The following is a 20,729-nucleotide window of genomic DNA, read 5'->3' as shown; positions in this document are numbered from 1 at the left end:
AGTTCGCATATCGCAGTGCGATCTGCATACTCGGATCGCATGGTGTGAACACCCATGCGATCCGATTCTGCTGCGGAACAAAAAAAGGGTCCCGTGCGAGTTTGCGGCGGGTGCGACGCGAATTCAGCCATACTATCTGTATGGCTGAACTCGAATCGCACAGAGATCGGATGTGATTTGCACTGCAGTGCGGTGCGAATCACATCCGTTCTCATAAACCGCTGCAATGTGAACCCAGCCTTAGTGACACTGGCGACGGGGGGTGATCACGGGGTTAAACCTTTATTGGGGGGGTTGGGGGGTACCTTAGAACTAAAGAGGGCTAACCCTAACTGCCCTAACAGTTATTACAGTCACAAATATACACCCGCCGGGTGATCAGGGGGTTAAACCTTTATTAGGTAATAAATGGCGGGTGCCCTGAAACTATAAAAAAATAACTAACCAACCAGCGTCACACTGCCCTATGCGAACTGCTGGGAGTGTCAGTGAAATGTTAATGACACCCCCAGATCAGTTTGCATATCGCAGTGCGATCTGCAAACTCGGATCGCATGGTGTGAACACCCATGCGTTTCGATTCTGCTGCGGACCAAAAAAAGGGTCCCGTGCGAATTTGCGGCGGGTGTGGCGCGAATTCAGTATGGCTGAACTCGAATCGCACAGAGATCGGATGTGATTTGCACTGCAGTGCGGTGCGAATCACATCCGTTCTCATAAACCGCTGCAATGTGAACCCAGCCTTAGTGACACTGGCGACGGGGGGTGATCACGGGGTTAAACCTTTATTGGGGGGGTTAGGGGGGTACCCTAGAGCTAAAGGGGGCTAACCCTAACTGCCCTAACAGTTATTACAGTCACAAATGACACCAATGCAAAAAAAAAAAAATGCTATTGGTGTCACTGTGACTGGGGGGGCAGGGGTGATCGGGGGGTGAAGGGGGGGGTGTGAGTGTGCCTGGCATGTTCTACTGTGAAGTGTCGTGTTGGTGCAACTCACCGATCCTCTCTCCTCGGTGCCGGAACGAAAAATACCGACACGGAGGAGAGATTACATTACTTCCTCTCCTGTGTTTACATTACAGGAGAGGAAGTGATGTCACGCCTCACTTCCATTCGTCAGGAGCGATCGAGAGGGGGTGGCCATGAATGAATGGCCGCCCCCTCATCCCGGATCGCTTCTGAACGAAAACCGACCGCCGCTGGCACCGGGGGGGGGGGGGGGGCGATCGGGCCCCCCACCCGCGCGAAGGCAGGTACGTACATGTACGCCCATATGCCTGCCCGTGCCATTCTGTCGACGTACATCGTCGTGCGGCGGTCGGCAAGTGGTTAAACAAGCGTAAACTACTTATGCTATTATTCTGTGTATTTTAACTTTAACAGCATGCATTTTTTCCTTTTTTTTGTCATGATTTGAAACCTTGTTTTTACAAACAAAGAAAGGTTTCAAAACAACCCAGAAGACTGAAGCAAACTGTGTCCATTCACTTCTCTTTAAGATTTAGAGTCATGCGTGCTGTACTCTAATTTTTGGCATCTTCCAATTCAGCATTTTCTGTAAAATTTTTGCTGAATAACATAACCATTCTTTGATTAACACATAGAAAGACCTGGTGAGCAACTCTTAATAGCATTAACAAATACTGGTTTAAAGCTTCTCTCAGCACTTGTTCTAAAACTACCATTTACAGGTTTCCTGAATTCATTTGTACAAACATAATTTTATGTTGCCAAAACTACCTGTATAAATTTAAATTGTAAAGTTTTAAAAAACTGACAATATTTGTCATATAATTCTCCTGAATTTATTCTCTCTAAAATAAGTTTTAATGCTAGATCAGGCGTCTGTAATATGATCTTTCTAGATCTCACAATCTTTTCTGTTACTTTGACTGCAAAATAAAACACTTAGCAATTGTTTAACCACTTGCTTACTGGGCACTTAAACCCCCCTCAGTCCCAGACCAATTTTCAGCTTTCAGCGCTGATGCACTTTGAATGACAATTGCGCGGGCATACAACACTGTACCCAAATGAAATTTTTATAATTTTTTTCCCACAAATAGAGCTTTCTTTTGGTGGTATTTAGTTACAGCTCGGAGTTTTATTTTTTGCTAAACAAACAAAAAAAGATGCAAAAAAAAAAAATCATGTTTTAATAGTTTGTTATAAAATTTTGCAAACGGGTCATTTTTCTCCTTCATTGAAGTGCGCTGATTAGGCGGCACTGATGGGCTGCATTGGTGGGCACTGATGGGCTGCATTGGTGGGCACTGATGGGCTGCATTGGTGGGCACTGATGGGCTGCATTGGTGGGCACTGATGGGCTGCATTGGTGGGCACTGATGGGCTGTATTGGTGGGCACTGATGGGCTGTATTGGTGGGCACTGATAGGCTGCATTGGTGGGCACTGATAGGCATAGTTAAGGCGGCACTAATAGGCACAGATAAGGCGGCACCGATGGGCACAGATAAGGTGGCACTGATGGGCAAAGATGGGCACAGATAAGATGGCACGGATGGGTGGCAGGGATGGGCACTGATAGATGGGACTGATGGGCACTGATAGGTGGCACTGATAGGTGGCACTGCTGGGCACTGATGGGCGGCACTGCTGGGCACTGATGGGCGGCACTGGGGTGCAGCACCTTTGAGGCAGATTGTGGGCACTGTGGGTGGCACTGTGGGCACTGCTGGGTGGCACTGTGGGCACTGCTGGGTGGCACTGCTGGGGGGCACTTACTTTTTATCAGGGTGGCACTGCAGGGGGCAGGTGGGCACTGGCAGGGGGCAGGTGGGTGCTTTCATTGCTGGCCGTGATCGGGACTGATGTCCCGATCACGGCCGCCGGTGATCGGCTTTTTTTTTCTCCTCGCGCTGTCAGCGCGAGGAGGAATACTAGCCGATTACCGGCTCCGTTATGTCACCTGATCAGCTGTCATTGGCTGACAGCTGATCACGTGATAAGGGGTCGGGATCGACCCCTTGCACGGATCGGTGATCAGGCGAGTCTCATGGACTCGCCGATCACAGAGCGCGCAGGCCGCTTGTACACGGGACGACGTCAATAGACGTCGTCCCGGAAAAGGAGATCCGCGATGTAGCCGTCAATTGACTATAGCGCGGATCTCAAGTGGTTAATATGTGTGTCAAAGGTCTTTTCCATGTTTGACAAACCTCTGGAGAAAATAAAATATTTTCTGATCACCTTCTTTTAATTAAGACAAAGTTACGGAAATTGAATTCTCAGATACATCAGTATGCAAAACAGGTGTCGACAAACCAATTTCAGTTGTATTCAATGAAGGAGTATTCTGCAGATCCTTTTTCATAATTTCAAAGGCATCTGTCTGGGTTTGACCCCATTGATCAAACACAACATCTTTTTGTCTTAAAAAATCAAATAATGGTTTAACATCACGTTTCTGTAAATACTCTTTGCAACCATTTACTTCATCCAAAAATTGATTATAATGCCTTGTAAGATGTTGGAATTGGAATAGCAGAAATGTTTCTAACTTTTTCCTGTGATAACTGTCTCTGTCTCTGTCCATGACTAATTTGCATTCAAAGAAATTCTACTTGACTTTTAACTTAATTGACTTTGTTACAAACAGCAGGGCTGAACCTGAACACAGAGTAAATAGCTCAGACAAAAGAGTGACATGTTCCTCTATACTCTGTGTAGACAACAAAAACTTGTCCACATGCTGGAAAATACATTCTTGTGTAGAGAATTTTGATAATGCTTTCTTTAAACACTCGTGCACTATACCATCACTAATGTACAATCCTGGGATTATTCTAGTGAATGCATAGGTTTCTTTATTAAAGCTGAATGCAAATTTATATTGACAGCTTTTAGTTATGGATACAGAAAATGTACTTTTGCCAATTTCCATTACAGAAAATACTTTGGCCTTGGCATCAATGCGTGACAATAAATTTAAATTAGGAACAATAGTTTTTTTTATTTATAATGCATTTATTCATTGATCTTAAATCAATTGATAAAGAATACAAATCATCAGCATTCTTGATAGGCCAAATACAATTATTTACCACTGATTGTGTTTTTTTTTAATATTCCTTCTTGTAAAAATTCTTGTACAATGTCAGAAACTGGACCTATTGCTTCTTGTTGCAACTTATAATGAATTTGGGGCTTAGGATCTTTTCCCCCAATGTCTATTCTAGGGCTGCAACTAACGATTATTTTCATAATCGATTAGTTGACCGATTATTGTTTCGATTAATCGGTTAATAAACTTTTAAAAAAACTGGGTCAAATTGACATTCATTTTCAACCACAGTGACGGGAAAATTTGGAAATAGAAAACTTCTCGGTCAAAGGAATTTTCAGACAGTGTATGTGGTTTTTGTTCAGAAATGAAGTGAAAATTTCAAACAAAATTCTTTCATTCAGCGAATGTACAAAGATTTTTCATCTGAATATTCTCATCTAAAAATTGATCTGTGATGCCAGCATAAGGCTCGGTACACACCTATGCAGTTTTTGATTTTGGTCTGTTTCTGCAGTGCTTTTTGCTGTACGTTTTTGATTTTTGTGCACGTGATTTTAATGCAATTTGTGTTTTTTGCATTTTTTTTTTTTGGGGCAGATTAAAAAAACACAAATTGCTGCAAAAACGCATTACATTCTTTTCTGCAGCTTCTCCATTGAAGTATATTGAACCAAAAAAGCTAAATTTTGTGTTAAAAGTCCCCGACTCTTTCCAAATATGCAGCGGCTGAAAAAAGCACAGATATGAACGTGTCCCATAGGAGACCATGTGAACGAACTGTAGTGCGTTTCTGCAAAAATCACCAATAAACATATAGATGTGAACCAGGCCTAAGACGTTTAGTAACATAACGGGGTTAAAAAAACTAAAATTAGCCCTTTATAGTACAAAAAAAAGCAGATAATCACTACTGGAAGGGGTTAAAAAATTTTTACCGTAGAACAGTGAAAGTAATATTTACAGTAGTGATTATATTTTTGTACTATAAAGGGCTAATTTTAGTTTTTTTTTAACCCCATTATGTTCCTGGCCGATTAATCGATTATGAAAATAGTAATCGATTCATTTCATAATCGATTAGTTGTCGATTAATCGATTAGTTGTTTCAGCCCTAGTCTATTCCAATATCTTTAAACAAACCTGTACCGATTTTGGTCTGACTCCAAAGACTTTTATGTGATCGAAACAATTGTTCCAAAACTAGATTGATTCCTGTATGTGGCCGATTCTAATCTGAAGACATGTCAGCGACAATTAGAACAACATGATTTAATGTTGGAAAAGTTTCAAGCTTTTTTTAAATCCCAATTTTTGCAATGGAAGTAATCCATCTCTCTCTTTGACAGCATTTTTTGTCATATTGATTGAACTGTCATTAACAGTCAGTGTACTGATCTGTTTGACTTCTGAGCCATAAGGCAAATCAATCAACCTATTGTTTGGACAAGAATGAATAAAGTGCTCAGAAATTTACTCAATTCCTAATTCAAAAGTTTTTTTTCTTTGTGAATCTAATTTATATTTTAAACATTCTTTCTGTATATGGCCACCTTTTTTACAATGTAAACATAGCATTTCCTGTCTGCTCTGAAACTTTGGTACTGTCTGTGACATGTATCTCACCATATCTGGGTGTGGCCTTACAAGTGGGAACTCTCTGATTGCCATTTTGCTTTTATCTGTCTTGTGTGCATACTACATCTTTATTCATTAATTTTGTTGTTAAGCAAAACTTCATGATCCTGGTCATTAATCTCTATAGACCACATATCTGGTACAAAATACTTCTGCACTATCATTAATCTCTAAACTCTTGCTTGACTGTGCTTTAGCATTTACACAAATCCTTTTTACCTCCTGTAATTAAGACAACTGAATATCTTTTATTTGAATTGCACTGTGTAAATCATCTATTCGCTCAGTTAAAAACAATTAACACCTACACTGTTATCCTGCCGAGTCTGTTTTCCCTTTTGTACCAACATTCCTTTTAGGAACTCCTAAAATAATTGTATCATAAACCTTAACTAACTTTATCAAGTTTATAACCTGTTGCTGAATTTCTTAAAAGTACATTTTGATTTTTGTATCTTAATATTAGCCTGTAAGCATTCATTGAACATGTAACACCATAATTCATCATCTTTAACACATTTTTACAGATTTTTTAATTCTAATTAACTCTCACTAGATAATTCATCAATAAAATTCATTACCAATTTAGGGCAGACTTCCTTCATGTAACATGCATTCCCTCTCATGGTGGGAAATCACCTCATCAAGAAACTGTTTTCTTGCACATGCTCAAACGTCTCACCAATTTTGATGATTCTATGATTCCAGGTTCATTCGATGCCGAAAGTTAATTTGCTGTTTCTATTTCTCCTGGAAGCTTGACTACATAATCAATGCTTGTGCTTCTCATCTTCCCTCTATTCAAGCGGAAGGAGAAATAATTCAAAAATGTTCTATAGTCAGATAAAATGAACTTGGCTAAGGCTCGCCACTGTTGATATAAATACCATAATAATGGTATATTTTGATATTCTGTAAATTATATTGATGAGGAAAGTTCCAAGAAAGTCTTTTCGGTTCTTGTGTAAAAACTCAAATTGATTTAATAATAAAATGGCAAAATATTACAAGAATAATATCAAAATGTAGAATATAAAAATATCAATAATGTATTGTATTCTTAAGATGAAGATTGAATCGGATGTATCTCTGTGAAACTGTACCAGCTTCCTTCAATGTCTCGTCTTGTGTCTATCAGAAAAACTCTGTTCAACTCCTTTTACTCCTAAATTCAGCCCCCACCTTCTCCTAAAAAGGCTGGTTTCATCTTATAGTTCCACAAACTCTTCTAGTGAGACATGGCTTCCCTCCCACATCTCACGCAAGGATGGGGGTCGTTCAGTCTCCATGTACTGACATTCCGAGGAGTGGGCAAGAACATTATGTGAAACTATTTTAAGTATAGGGTATAACTTCTAATGAAATACTACATATACTTTGTGTGTGTGTATATGTGTGTGTATATGTGTGTATATATATATATATATATATTAATTAAAAACTTAATGTTCTTATGTTCTTATTAATATTCTAATAAAGAAATATTGTAATATAAACAAACTTATATTCTTAACTACATGAACTTTTATATCTTAAGAAATTTGAAACCTTTCATCTCATTTGCCATGGAAGGATAGTAAGAACCAAGCGCAAGATTCATAATTACTAACACGTTTGCTTCTCCACAGGAATGATTATGAAGCTATATGAATACTTTTACAAGTATAAACGTCTATATAATTTCACTTTTTCCATAACTAAAAGAGATTTTATATATATATATATATATATATATATATATATATATATATATATATACATACACACCCATAAATTCAACTCGATTATTCTATAAAAATCGAATCAATTCATTAAGTTAATATTTGTTAATTTATGAGTAGTAGATGTGGAAGGTTCATACATGAGCAAGGCCTAGTTTAATCGGACTGGCTCCGTTCCCAGTTTGGCAGATTCCCGATGGATGAGTGGCGCCACAGACAGTTGCATCATTTTCTTCATAGTTTACATCATACCATTAGGGCTCCATCCTCTCTGACTCCATTTGAGAAGCTGTGCACATCTGCAGACCCTGTCGCCCACTCTATCTCAGTGCTCTATGAGATGTTATTAATTGGATCACTTATACAACCTTACCCACAAGAGTTCTGTGGACACAAAGATGCAGGAAATCGCTTTAAGCTACTGTCCCGGTGTTAGAGTTCTTTGGCCAGGATTTATCCAACGGTCTCAGATGTCTGTTGGAGGAGCTGTGGGCTTTGTGGTACCTACTTAAACATATAATAACTTAAACATATGGTGGAAGTGCCCGAGGCTTAGGTCCTTTTGACCAGATATCAGAGCCCAGATAAAGGTTATACTAGATATATGAATGACTCCCCATTGGAGCTTCTACTTCATCCATTCCTCTTAGCAACTACCGTAAATCGTTTCTGCCCCACCTTCTAAATGCTGCCAGGTGCCTAATTCCCATACATTGGAAGTCGACTCATATTCCTGGACGACCCAATTGGATTAGTCTGGGCAATAATTTGGCAGTGGAGGAATGGGTGGCAAAGTGCAAGGACAGACCAAAAGTTTTATAGTGTCTGGGCCACCTGGATACATTATACTCCTCTAGTGCTGTACCGGTGCCATAGTTCATTATCTCTAGATTCTACCTACCTTGGCCATTGGTGCCAGAGACCATTCCCTTTTTCTCATTCCATGTCACAATAGATGCACGGTTCACAGTAATGTATATGCTAGGGTGCATAGCCCTAGCTTGGTACACTGGTTTATAAGCACAACCCCCCACGTTTGGGAACAAAAAAGATGGGGATCATATGATGTTTGCAACTGTATTTAAAAAGAAACTTTCTGAAACTGTCGCAGATTTGTGATCCATGGCCCATTGCCTTTTTTTGTACTTTTTTTTTTTTTTTTTTTCCTCTGTATTGATTTGATTACCTACTTACTGTATGTCATCCCTTTCTTTTTGAAAATAAGATTATAAAAAAAAGTTTTTGAACAAAATGAGTGTGTAGCCAGCTTAGGAGTTCTAAGTCTTTTTGTAATGGTATTGTTTTAAAACAAAATGCAGAAAAGACATTGCGTTTTGGGGGCTTAAAGTAATTTTAAAGGTCCACCTTTTTATTTATTTTTTATACTTGCCTACTCTGGTAATGATTTTGCACAGAGCAGCCCTCCTTTTCTCTGGGTCCCCCACCAGTACTCTGGGCTCCACCCCTCCCCCGAGTGCCCCCATAGCAAGCTGCTTGGCTGGCATGGATAGTTCCATGTGTGGTGCTTGGCTATGCAAGCACCCGGTGCTGTCGCTGGGTTGTAGGAGGAGATTTTTCAGCCTGTGTAAGCTCTGACCAGACTTCAAGCTTATATGGAGCTGCTTCTTGATTTTTCAGGTTAACAGGACAGCGGCATAGTATAGGGAGGCAAGTATAACAAATTTGCAGGGGCCAGCAGTAAAATAAACCTCTTGCTTTGCCTATGTGCTTCTCTATGCAATGTGGGCAGATAATGGCTGGTAGTATAGGGCCAGCCGGGTGCTGTATGTGGTTTCCTGAAAACATCACAGCAACCTGCCTCAGTACTCCTCTTGAGCCCTCATACAAGCAGTGGTCTGGTTCTTAAATGCAAAAGCAAAATGCCCTGATTTATGAATGTCAGTTTGCAGGGGTGGGTATTCCTACATAGGCTGCATTTTAGTGCAGGGGCAATCGGGCTGCTGGAAAAAAAGTGCTAGAACATGATGAACATCCTTCAGCCAGAAAATGAAGTGGGCTGTATCTGACTTGCTGCAGCTTATAATGCACATTGAGAAAAGCTCACAGTGTGCAGTGAAATCAGAATAAGCCATTTGAGTACAGTAGATGAGCCTGTACAACTGTGCAAGATGGAGGAACTTGGTGTATTGGCCAAGCTGGGCAGCATTGCCCAATGGAGTCCCAATGCACAGACAAGGCAAAAGGCCTTGTTCCCTATCAAGGCAGCTCACACCAGCACACTGCAGTTGTGCATGCTGAATAAAGTACAGTTAGCAGCACTTATTCCTTAGAACAATTTTTCAACAGTCTACTGCATCATACTGCACTGTGGCCAATAGAAATGAATGGAAAAAAAAAAGGTTGGAGTAAAATGCTCTGTTCACAACTCCTTGGTATTATTGTCTTCACATCACACACCAGCGACCATGTGGTAGTGCATGTTGGTGTGAACGAGCCTTAAAAGGAAGGCCGGAGTCCAGTTTTAAGCCTCAGGCGTCCATACATGTACGGTATAGACACAAGCAGAGTTGATCATTTGTCTATTAAATCTGTGTACTCTTCTCTCTTGCAGCTTCATATCATGCACAGTGATGCAGCAGATGTTGTGGACAGTGCCCTGCCAAAGAGAATTATTAACCCAAAGCTGCCTAAATCCACTCCCAACATTAATCTGGAAACCTTAACTGTGTCACCCAGCAAAACTTTGAAATATTCTCTAAACCTCAAACTCCCTTTGGGTGCAAAGTTAACTGAAGGAGCCCCAAGTTTCTGGTTTCTCTTCACAGAAGGTAAGTTCCTTCCTGAGCTGTTTTACGTGGAATCCATTTAAAACTGGCAGTGTGAAAAAGTTAAAGGAGAAGTATAGCCAAAGCTCATTTAGCTGTACTTCTCCTGTGTATCACAGGAGTGCAGTCCGTTCTGCACCCCTGAGCAGACAGCAAGCTGACTTCACAGAGCCGGTCCAAGCTCGGGCAAGATCGTGATAATGGAGTTGGGATTGAGTGTCAAGTCTTCTTTTTTTTTTTTTTTTTTTTTTTTTTTTCACCCTGCTGGTTGAACAAAAAAAAATATATATGGGCAGCTTAAAGTGGATGTAAACCCAATGTCATCCTTTCTAAACTACTGCCATAGGGGTTATCTATAAGGATATACATGCCTCCTGCATTTATCTTTACCTGTCAAATGTCTCCCCTCTGTCTGCTTTGAGACCCGAAAAAATTACAGATTCTGTGGGTGGATCTGTTGTCTGGAGCTTGGTGGGTGCAGTCGTGATGTCAGTAGACTCCTCGCCCACCTCTACACTCCCCTTGTCAATATGCATATTCTCCTGTGTATTTCTTACACTGAACTTCTGCTATGATAACTAACATCCAGTGAAAAGACAGGAAAGTAACCACATGACTTCAGCATGCCAAATCATGCTGAGGTGGGGAACATCATATTCTGGCAGAGCAGCAGAAGAAAGGAGTGGGAGGGAATTTAAAAAAAATGCATGTCTCTTAAGCTAGTGCACGAGATATGTAAATCACCTGTCACTCACAGCAAGGGGGAGGATTTGACAAAGTTTTTCTGTTTGTCAAGATTTATATCACGGAACAATAAAAGAGGATTGCTCAGAGATAGAATAACTCTTTGTGGCAAGACTGGGCTCAAATGATAGGAAATCTTATACTCTGCAATACATTATGACATCAAAAAAAAAAAAAATTGGTTTCACATCCACTTTAAAGCCCCATACACACTATCAGTTTTTCTGCTGAGTTTTTCCTTCAGGTTTACCAAAACCATGTAGTAGAAGGGCCTGCCTGATTGCATACACATTGAAACGCCTAAGGTTTGACCTCATATTATATGGTTTTGGTAAATCTGAAGGAAAAACTCAGCAGAAAAACTGATAGTGTGTATGGGGCTTAAGTCTCTAACTACAATTATCCTATCAGGCTTCTGTCACTTCACTCTAAGCAGTAAAAGTCATGTGATCACATTGGTTTTTATTCCATCTGTGAAGACCTGTCAGCAGGGCCGCTGATAGGGCAGTACAGCCAGCCTTCCTGTAGGGGGCCCGAATTCTGTCACTTCAGAAGAGGGGCCCGGGAACCTGCAAGGCAGGAGAGCTATCTGTACTGCCTTCTGACCCCTGTGGATCACTTTGCAGCGCTGCCAGCTTTCTCCCTTCAGCAGCTCTGCAGGGGGATCAGTTCTACATACTGGCAAAGTGTCCCGATTTGAAGCAGAGGGAGACAGCTGCAGAGTCTCTGCCTGTGCCTTTCTCGGGTCCTGAAACTCCCCCAACAATCGGCTGTGTTATCTCTGGTCAGCGTGATAAATGAGCAGGAAGTTTGCTCCACCTCCTCACTGAGTCCTGACCTCTGATCCACCTGCCTCCAGATCGTGCTCTCTCTCTCACTGTGCTGTGTTCATGGTGAACTCCAGTGTTTGGATGGAGCAGTGCTTCTGCTGAAAGGGGTGAGTGGAGGTTTGCTGCTGGAGTGAAGGGACATTAATTTAATTTTGGAGAAAAGTAAATATGAAGCCAGCCTAGAAGTGCAGATAGCTGCCACTGCAGTGCTGAGCTAGGAACCAGTGGACACATCTCTCTCTCCAGCTGACAGACATCTCTGCCCAGACATTTCTATATATCACCCCTAAGGCCCCCTTTATACTTCACATAGAGGGAACACACATTCCTGTGCATGTTAATTTTTTTGCTTGTTTTTCACATATAGGGGAGCCCATTCATTTGAATGGGCTGCCTTATGTGTAACAAACACACCATAGAGGTTCTAGAACCTAAGCATGCAGATTTGCCACATGACACAACACAGGTGTGCCAATTACAGGGGTGCAATCAACAATTAATGGCACCACAAGCGCTATTAGCATTTGCAGTGCATTTCCAAAATGCCTGCTACCTTTGCACTTTGTCCCACATTCAGGAAACGTCAAATGTGAATACGGCCTAATGCCTAGTATACACTGCTAGTTTTTTTTTCATTCAACCCTACAGGCTGAATAAAAAAACATGACACCTCAGGTCGGAGCCACTGTACTACCAATGCAATATTAGTATAGCAATATCCCCTGTTGTTCTATTGTGTTCTGACAAGGGGATGACCCCCGCCCCACCAGAACACTCTGCTCAGTGCTCTTAGCCATCGGCTGAGAGCACTGATTGGGTTAACAGATCTTTTTTGGTCATGCCCCTTCAACAGAAGCCAGCTGTCATATAGTCAGACAGGGCTGTATACATGCCATTGCTGCAGCATTTTTAGAGCAGATTGCAGAGTTTGACAGGCAGCACCTCCTGTCAAACGTCTCATCGAGTTTAATGGGGTTGCTCTGCACCTTGAAGCCAAATAATTGTTTTAAAGTTGCAATGTGTTGCACAATTTAAAAAAGTAAAAAAAAACAAAAAAAAACTGGTGCCATGAGGTGGCAGTAGCATGGCTCTAATTTCTAGTATGGCTGCAAAGCATACCACTGCGACCATGTCATTTTAGCAACTTGATATTTCCGGGGTGGGGGCCCTGTCAGGTAGGTTGTACGGGGCCCTGCGATTTCTAACAGCGGCCCTGTCAGTAACCTGGAGTATTCTGTCCAGTTCTGGGCACCGGTCCTCAGGAAGGATATACTGGAAATGGAGCGAGTGCAAAGAAGGGAAACAAAGCTAATAAAGGGTCTGGAGCATATTAGTTATGAGGAAAGTTTGGTTTGCGAGCACTGAACTTATTCTCTCTGGAGAAGAGACGCTTGAGAGGGGATATGATTTCAATTAATAAATACCGTACTGGTGACCCCACAATAGGGATAAAACATTTTTGCGGAAGGGAGTTTAACAAGACAGGTGGCCACTCATTAAAATTAGAAGAGAAGAGGTTTAACCTTGAACTGTGTAGAGGGTTCTTTATTGTAAGATCGGCAAGGATGTGGAACTCCCTTCCACAGGCGCTGGTCTCAGCGGGGAGCTATTAGATAAGCACCTGAATGACAACATAAGAGATATACAAGGTAATACTGACATATAATCACACACATAGGTTGGACTTGTGTCTTTTTTCAACCTCACCTACTATGTAACTCTATATATAATGTATGTAACAAGTTCTCTTCTCCCTTTCCAGGCCATGAATGGTTACTTGCTGGGCAGAAAACCTATGGGGAAATTATGAGTCTCTCCAAACCAAGCCAGATTGAGCTTGCTATCCCACAGGAGTTCCGGTCCCCTGAGGCAGTGCTGAAAGTCGGCGTCTGCGTGTATTTCTGCACCAAGGACAGCAACTTGTGTACGATGAAATCTGTCTCCTTCACTCATCCTTTACAAGTGAGCGTTGATGACACTGGCTACCTGCCAGCTCTGGACCTCGCCTACAGCTTTTAGGAAGCAGAACACAACTTTCTGTAGGCCAAGGTTGGCCTTTGATATGGCTTTTCTTGTCACACCTGGGGCACAGAACAGTCTTGTTTACAAAAATTCAGTTTTATGATGGCTTCCACTGTCTCAAAACTGCATGGAGAAAAGTTGTATGTAACGTTGTATATTTTTGGGAGTCCAAAGTCCTGTCTACTGTTCAGAAGTCCTTTATAGAGAACTTGAGAGAATATCAATTGAATTGTACAAGTACTTAAAGTGAACCTTTGGCCATGGTACTGGACATTTAAGTATTTTTATAGTCTTGGCAAGTAGTAAATGAACTTTAAAGCAAGCCCTCAATGATGTCTGTAGCTGCAGTTTCTGTGAAGTACTTAAACTTCAGCGTTTATATCGGAAGCACTGAAGTCACTCGGCTCATTCTCCCAGTGCTGGCTTGGCCGGTAAGCTAACCCCCCCAGGCTGTAACTGAGCAGCTTAGCTCACTCTGCTCCACACTCCCAGCAGTGATTCATCAACTCAGCCCAGCATGCTTTCCCCCCACAGTTGCAACTCAGTAGATCAACTTCCAACTCTCCCTTTCCATCACTGACTGAGCAGCTCAGCTTTCCCCTGTAGCAGTGACTTAGTAGCTCTGCTTGTCCTCTGGGCACTGACTCAACAGCTCGGCTCACTGTGCTTCTTTCCCAGCAATTACTCAGCAATTTGATGCCATTTGGAGATTTTTTCCATCTTTCCTTGGCTTCGTTATGCACATTAATACACATTTTTACCTGGGGTGCCCAAACTTTCAATCCCCACTGTAGCAAATGAGAGAAGCACTCAATTGTTTTTGCGGTAAGCTTTGAGAATGAGCTTCTAAGTACCTGCAGCAAGAGAGGAAATGTGTTAAAGTTCATTTACTGTTTTAAACCCTATGAAAATACTTGATTTTCCATAGCCAGGCCTTTAACCATCACTAGTGTTGGGATCCATTAAAAAGGATGCATCGGACAGAACAAGGGAATTTCCTATGTGTCACAACAGCTACCTTTTCCTCATTGATGATATAACACAGCACTTAAAGCTTCATTACCTGAGTGCCTTAAAATAGTCAGACACCCTGGAGGCAGCCATGCTGGGGACTAAATCATTGTTTCAGATAAGAGGAAACGTTTAGATTTTATGGGCAACAAAGATTGCCTATTCAACAGTTAGTTGATTTTATTGTGTGCCTCATGCCTTAAAAGCAAACCCTTCAGAATTCAGTATAAACTGCCATAACTGTTTAATAACCACAACAAGTGACTAGACATCCAGGTTGCTTTCCAGAATTGGACTCTGGTGGACCAGAGAAGCCTCCAATATCTGGGCATGACTAGAGAGCAAATCATTACTCTGAACCAACATGCATCTCACAATATATCTGCTTCCCAATGGATTGCTGAAAAATTGGTTTAGTCCCCTAAATGTCTTTTTCTTGGGGTGTACCAGTGATAGGTGCACTTCACTGTTTTATAGTACCAAAGTGTAGTTGCAATAATGATACAATTATTTTGGATAATAAGATGCTTGGAAAATGCACACTGACTTGTTCATTTATGCCTTGTGAGAAGAGACTTATTTAATAAAAATTATTTGTTATTTGCAGTCATTAAATATATTTAAGTTTAAAAGTTTTGGGACAGTGGATTGAGGTATTCAAATTAGTATAAACCTGCACATGGCATTATTGTGTAGCACTCCAGTTGTCACACAGTCTAATGCAGAATCTGTACATTGGAGAAACCAAGTCAACAGAGTGAATGAATGAAATACTTATATAGCGCACAATGCGAACTGAATCGCCTCTAGGCGCTGTGGGGAGCCTTGATCATCTGCTAAAAGAGGAAGGTCTTGAGTTTTTTCCTAAAAGCCAGGTGATTTTCTTCCAGGCGGATGTTGATTGGTAGAGCATTCCATAGCAGAGGCCCTTGGACAGCGAGAGTATTCAGTGGCAGGCCATACAAACCAGGGTTGCTGCAGGTCATTTGATTTGAATTCAGATCAGTGGTCCTCAACCATAGTAAATTCTTCCAAATCCTTCCATGCACCAGCAGTATAAACAAGTTTTACCCCCCTACAATAAAAGTATGAGATCTCAAGAATTAGCCCTCAGATCATTGTCAGTAGAATCGTGGCCTCCATTTGAAAACAGCCCCTGAATTCACTGGTGTCACTGGAAACCTGGCCCCCAGGAAAGGACAGCCCCTCGATTGATTGGTATCAGTGAGACCCTGGCCCCCAGGAAGGAAGAGCTTCCCTCCTGATTTATTGGTGTCAGTGGAACCCTGTCCTGCAGGGAAGAATAGCCCTCAGTTCATTGGTGTTTGTGGGATATTGATCTCTAGGAAACAATAGCCCATCATTGGTGTCAGTGGCACAATGGCCCCCAGGGAAGAATAGCTCAATGAATTGTTGCTGTCAGTGGGATAGTGGCCCTCATGGGAGAGTAACCCCTCAAATGAATGGTGTCAGTGGAATATTTCCCATGAAAGAGAATAGCCCCTAAAATCGGTGGGTTAGTGGCTTCAGGGGAAGAACGAACAGACAATTTATTCATTGGTGTCTTTGGAATAATAGTCTCCAGGATAAAATAACCTGCAAATCATTGTCCATGGTATAGTAGCCATCAGGGATGAAAAGCTCCCCAATAAATTGTTTTTAATGGTACAATGGCCTCTAGAGAAGAATAGTCCCCAAGGCATTGGTATTGGTGAGCCCCAGGGGAAGACTAGCCCCTCAAATCATTGGTGTCACTGGAATGATGGGCTCCATTGGAGAATAGCTTTAATTTTATTCTGACTCTTTTATCAAAGCCAATACATTTCAGCAGTTTAAAGGAACCCCTCCACGCCCTCCACCACCACCACCACCAGGGCTTGGTACTGTTTAACAAAGCATCTGGTTTCTTTAAAGTTTCATTAAGTTTATAATTAAAAAAAAGTTGTGAGCAGGCATCTCTTTACATAGCATGTGTCAGTGTGCATTCCCGGAACACTTTGGGTCAGTATGACGATTTCCATGCTCCTGGGTCAGACCTTGTCATCCCCTGCTGGTCAATCAAGAAAGGCTGAAAATCCAGCACTTGGAAGTAGCCTGGGTAGAGGATGACATCGCCTGGCAAGGGATGTAGCTGTTGTATCGCTGGAAGGTGGAGGTGAGTATATTTCAGGGTTTAGGTCTGCTTTAACCAGCCTCTGGAGCAATCAGATGAATTGCCCCTTAGGATCCCTCCAATTTGACCAGTCCAGAACAAGCTTCATTCAGTTTTACCAAGTCTTGATGGAGGGAGACTCTTTCAACCCCCCAAAAAACACTGTATTTATTTACATTAGAGTTTAGAATTAAATCTGGACATCATATGTTCTCTTATGAGTGCTTTCCTCCTTGCCCATCCAGTCTCCACTCGAGCAAAGATGAGAATGCTTGCCTTTACCCTGTTTTAACTGCTAACTGAAAATACCCACTGTTTAAGTGATCCAGCATCCTACACCTTTCTACATTAAAAACCTCACAGAATGTTTTTGCTAGAGATGCATTCTAAATGGTAAGATTACCATTTAGCCTAGGGAAATATAACAAGATGGACTGGCCAGAAATAAACTTTAAAAACGGTATCCATCTACTCCAGATGCCCTTTTGACAAGAAGGATAAATGAAAGGGAACCTGTATTTTTTATTGTGTGTTTACACTTTTGAGTACACAATGTGTACCTGAAAATCATTTCTTGCGTGTCTTTTCTTATTTTTCCTTATTTGCTGTTCCATATTTTCACAGTTGCATTTCAAATATAGACTTCTAGCTCCTCTAGTGCAATGGGTTATTCACATTTTAAAAATTACAGCCCCCCTCATGGATTGCCCAATATGTCCCTCATATCTCATTCACCACACTGTCCAAATTGTCATCATCAGTCCTATTAGGTACCAGTATGATTTCACAAGATAACAGAAAACATTTAAAGAAGCTTACACAGTCTCCATCGACTGCAAGTGCTTAACCTCTTGCTGCTCATGTAATTACATATGTGTGGTAGCAAGGAGGATGGGCTTAGAAGCCCAAAGCTACACATATGCATCTATGGGTTGCAGAGGTTTCTGTACAGGGAGTGCCCTCACTATGGGTTCCCAGCACAGACACTGAGCTGTCAAATGCAGAACTTGATCCGTACTAATGTTCGGAATCTGGCTCCCAATCATGTGACCACTGTGAAAGCCAATCACAGTGGTCATGATTAGGCAGACCTTCCTGCCCCCCAGGTGTAAAAGCCTCAGTTGGCTAAAACAAAACATTTAAGGTGCTACTACCCTTCAACCCCGAATCAAATGAATAAACATATGACCGGTGCACAACAGCAGCCTCCACAAGTGCAAATGGATGCAATCTGGTAAAAAAGACTGCACAAGATTCTTTTATTGATAACTTTTAGGGTTAAAAGTTCCAGGATACATGAAAGAAAACACTGACGTGTTTCTGCCCTCATACCTATGACTAAAGCCCCTTGAGGGCAGAAATGCATGAGTGTTTTTTTTCATGTATCATGGAACTTTTAACCTCAAAATTGTCAATAAAGGAATTTCTTATCATACATCACGGGACACAGAGCCATAGTAGTTATATGTGGGTTATAGGCCACCATCAGGTGGTGGACACTGGCACGCCCTAAATTAAAAAGTGCACTGCCTATATATAACCCCTCCCACTGGTGGGAGTACCTCAGTTTTTTTTGCCAGTGTCTAGGGTGTTGGTCATGAGTAAAAATGTGATGTGTTGAGCTCCACTGGAGCAACCCTTGCTGGGGCTGGCCATGCTGACTGGATCCATTCAAAGTGTATTTTTTTTGGCCAGATTGAATGGTACCCGGTCCTCATATCCAAAGAAACAACGTTTTTGCCTGCGAATGCATCTCTTTTTAGAGAGCTGGACCCTGGGATCCAGTACTTTTTGGTAGTAAGGCCATAAGAGTTTTTACTGGCTGGGTGCTGTTGCAGGTCCAGGATTGTGGGTTTCCTCCAGGATTCCCTGCTCCTGAAGGTTTAACGGAACCCACCATGAAGGGTAAAGATTGGGTCTGTTGGTTTACCACAGATAACCCTGCATCGGGAAAGGTAAGTGGAGTTTTCTAAGAATTTTTTTGAATTTTCTTATGAATGTCTCCTTTAACATAAAAATTTTATCATGCCCATGTGTCACCACTGGGGGCTGTATTGAGTACTCACCGCCTCATGCTGGAAACTGCGCAAGAGCCAAAATGCTTCCTCCTCCTCCAGCCGAACAGCAGATCCTCCAGTAAGCTTAAGGGGGAGTTTGTCTCCCTGCTTATGGCCCCCTATGCTGATACTCTCCCCCTCATGGGGTAAAAGTGCTCAAAAAATGGATAGGAAGAGCGATCAGCGTGCCGCTCAGCGGCTTGGAACCCCCCCCCCCCCTGCGCCATGCTTCTTTCTGCAGGTCTGAGAGCTGAGAGGACCTGTAGTCTGCCGCTTGCGCGAGAAAACCCTTCTTTTTAAAATAGGGGGTGGAGGAAACGCAGGGGCAGGGCTTAGCAGCGTCAGCGTTCTCCAATGCCAGGTGCAGGAGGAGGCAAGTTTTTAAAAGCACACTGTGCTTCTGCAGGCTGTGGAGGGACACGGGCAAAGAGGTGGCATTATCAGGTTTGGTGTCACAGGCATTTCCTTTGACACATTGTTACTGCTGCATCAGGCTGAGCATTAATAGCAGCAACTGTGCTGAACTATAGCTCAAGCAGTATATGCATTCCTTCTTGTAATACCTCTGCTTTGTGCATCTGGCTATGGTAGAAGGGGGATAAAAACACCTCAATAAAGGGCTATAGAAAGACTTATTTAGTCACATGGAAGCCTTGATCCATACCAGTAAGATGGCATCCTCCCCTGAGAGTAATATGGCTGGTCACGGTGAGCAGTCAGGATGGGCAAGTGTTGCAAATACTCTTAAACACTGCAGGCCCTGTGTATATTGCTAAGAAGGTTTTTTCTTCAACCATTTTAAGTTTAACGTAAAGGTTTGATGCTTTAATCGCATCCCAGAGTGGGACTAAGCGTAACAGGTCCCCGTCCATTGCTCAGGACCCTCATATTGAGGAACAAGGAGCGAGATGGCAAACTTTCTCTCTAGGACCAGGAAAAGGCTGGTGTCTCACCTTCCGTAGAACCTGATGTGAAGTATCAAGCTCGCAGAAAAGGTTGTTTTCTGTCACTCACTGAATTGGCCTGCTCCACATTTTTACTGCCAGTAACGCAGTCAGTCGATGAGCCCACTTCTGCTTTGGGTTCACTAAAAGCCCCCCAATCTGTTCATGCTTTTTCTATCAATTCATGGCTAAGAAAGCGTATGTATTCTGAGTGAGAGCACCCAGATAAACCGTTATTTTTCCTCTGAAAATGTTCTCAATACTTTATTCTATGGAGGAAAGGCTTTATGGGGAGTTCCAGCAATTAATGCTGCTATATGTTCTGTAAACAATCCACCAGATAAGAAGTTGGAGTTCCTTGTTAAAAATATATATATATTTCACCAGCAGGTTCAGTCATACCTGCGCTGGCGTTCAGAGGCCTACGGCCACATCACCCTGAAGGTGCCCGTTCTCGTCTGATCTTGGAGACTAAGCAAGGTCAGGCCTGGTTAGTACCTGCATGGGAGACCGCCTGGGAATTCCATGTTCCGTAGGCTTCTAGGACTAGTTTATAGAGGGACTCCAAAGTTATTCCTGATCAGCAGGCCCAGGGTTTGGCCGGCATATCAGAAGCGCTCTGTTTTATGTTATCGTTATGAAAGATTCTATTCTCCAGGCCTCACGGCTCATGCTTAAGTCAGGTACATGTGCATAGAATCCTATGGTTGAAAGTTGGTCAGCCGAAACGTCATGCAAAAGTTCTTGGCCAGTTTCCCTTTTTATGGTGAATGGTTATTTGGAGACAATCTGGATAAG

The 20,729-nt window shown here is 42.1% G+C and overlaps 1 protein-coding gene and 1 pseudogene across 1 annotated transcript in view; both read left to right on the top strand.

Annotated features, from left to right (window-relative positions):
• The window catches only part of NHLRC2 (NHL repeat containing 2), a 107,097-nt gene extending 91,719 nt beyond the window's left edge, over nt 1-15,378 (top strand). The window contains exons 10-11 of the mRNA XM_077454984.1: nt 9,958-10,174; nt 13,508-15,378. Coding sequence (XP_077311110.1) covers nt 9,958-10,174; nt 13,508-13,764 — 474 coding nt within the window. The 3' untranslated portion in view covers nt 13,765-15,378. The remainder of the gene's footprint in view (nt 1-9,957; nt 10,175-13,507) is intronic.
• Nucleotides 15,379-20,351: 4,973 nt separating this feature from the next.
• Nucleotides 20,352-20,470, top strand: LOC143931973 (5S ribosomal RNA; annotated as a pseudogene).
• The last annotated feature ends 259 nt before the right edge of the window (nt 20,471-20,729 follow it).

Source organism: Lithobates pipiens, unplaced genomic scaffold (assembly GCF_037356315.1).
Source record: "Lithobates pipiens isolate NorthernLeopardFrog02 unplaced genomic scaffold, aLitPip1_a1.2 Scaffold_25, whole genome shotgun sequence".
NCBI classification, from domain to species: domain Eukaryota; kingdom Metazoa; phylum Chordata; class Amphibia; order Anura; family Ranidae; genus Lithobates; species Lithobates pipiens.
The sequence above is the reverse complement of the archived record's forward strand: the minus strand, read 5'-3'. Positions and strand labels throughout refer to the sequence as shown.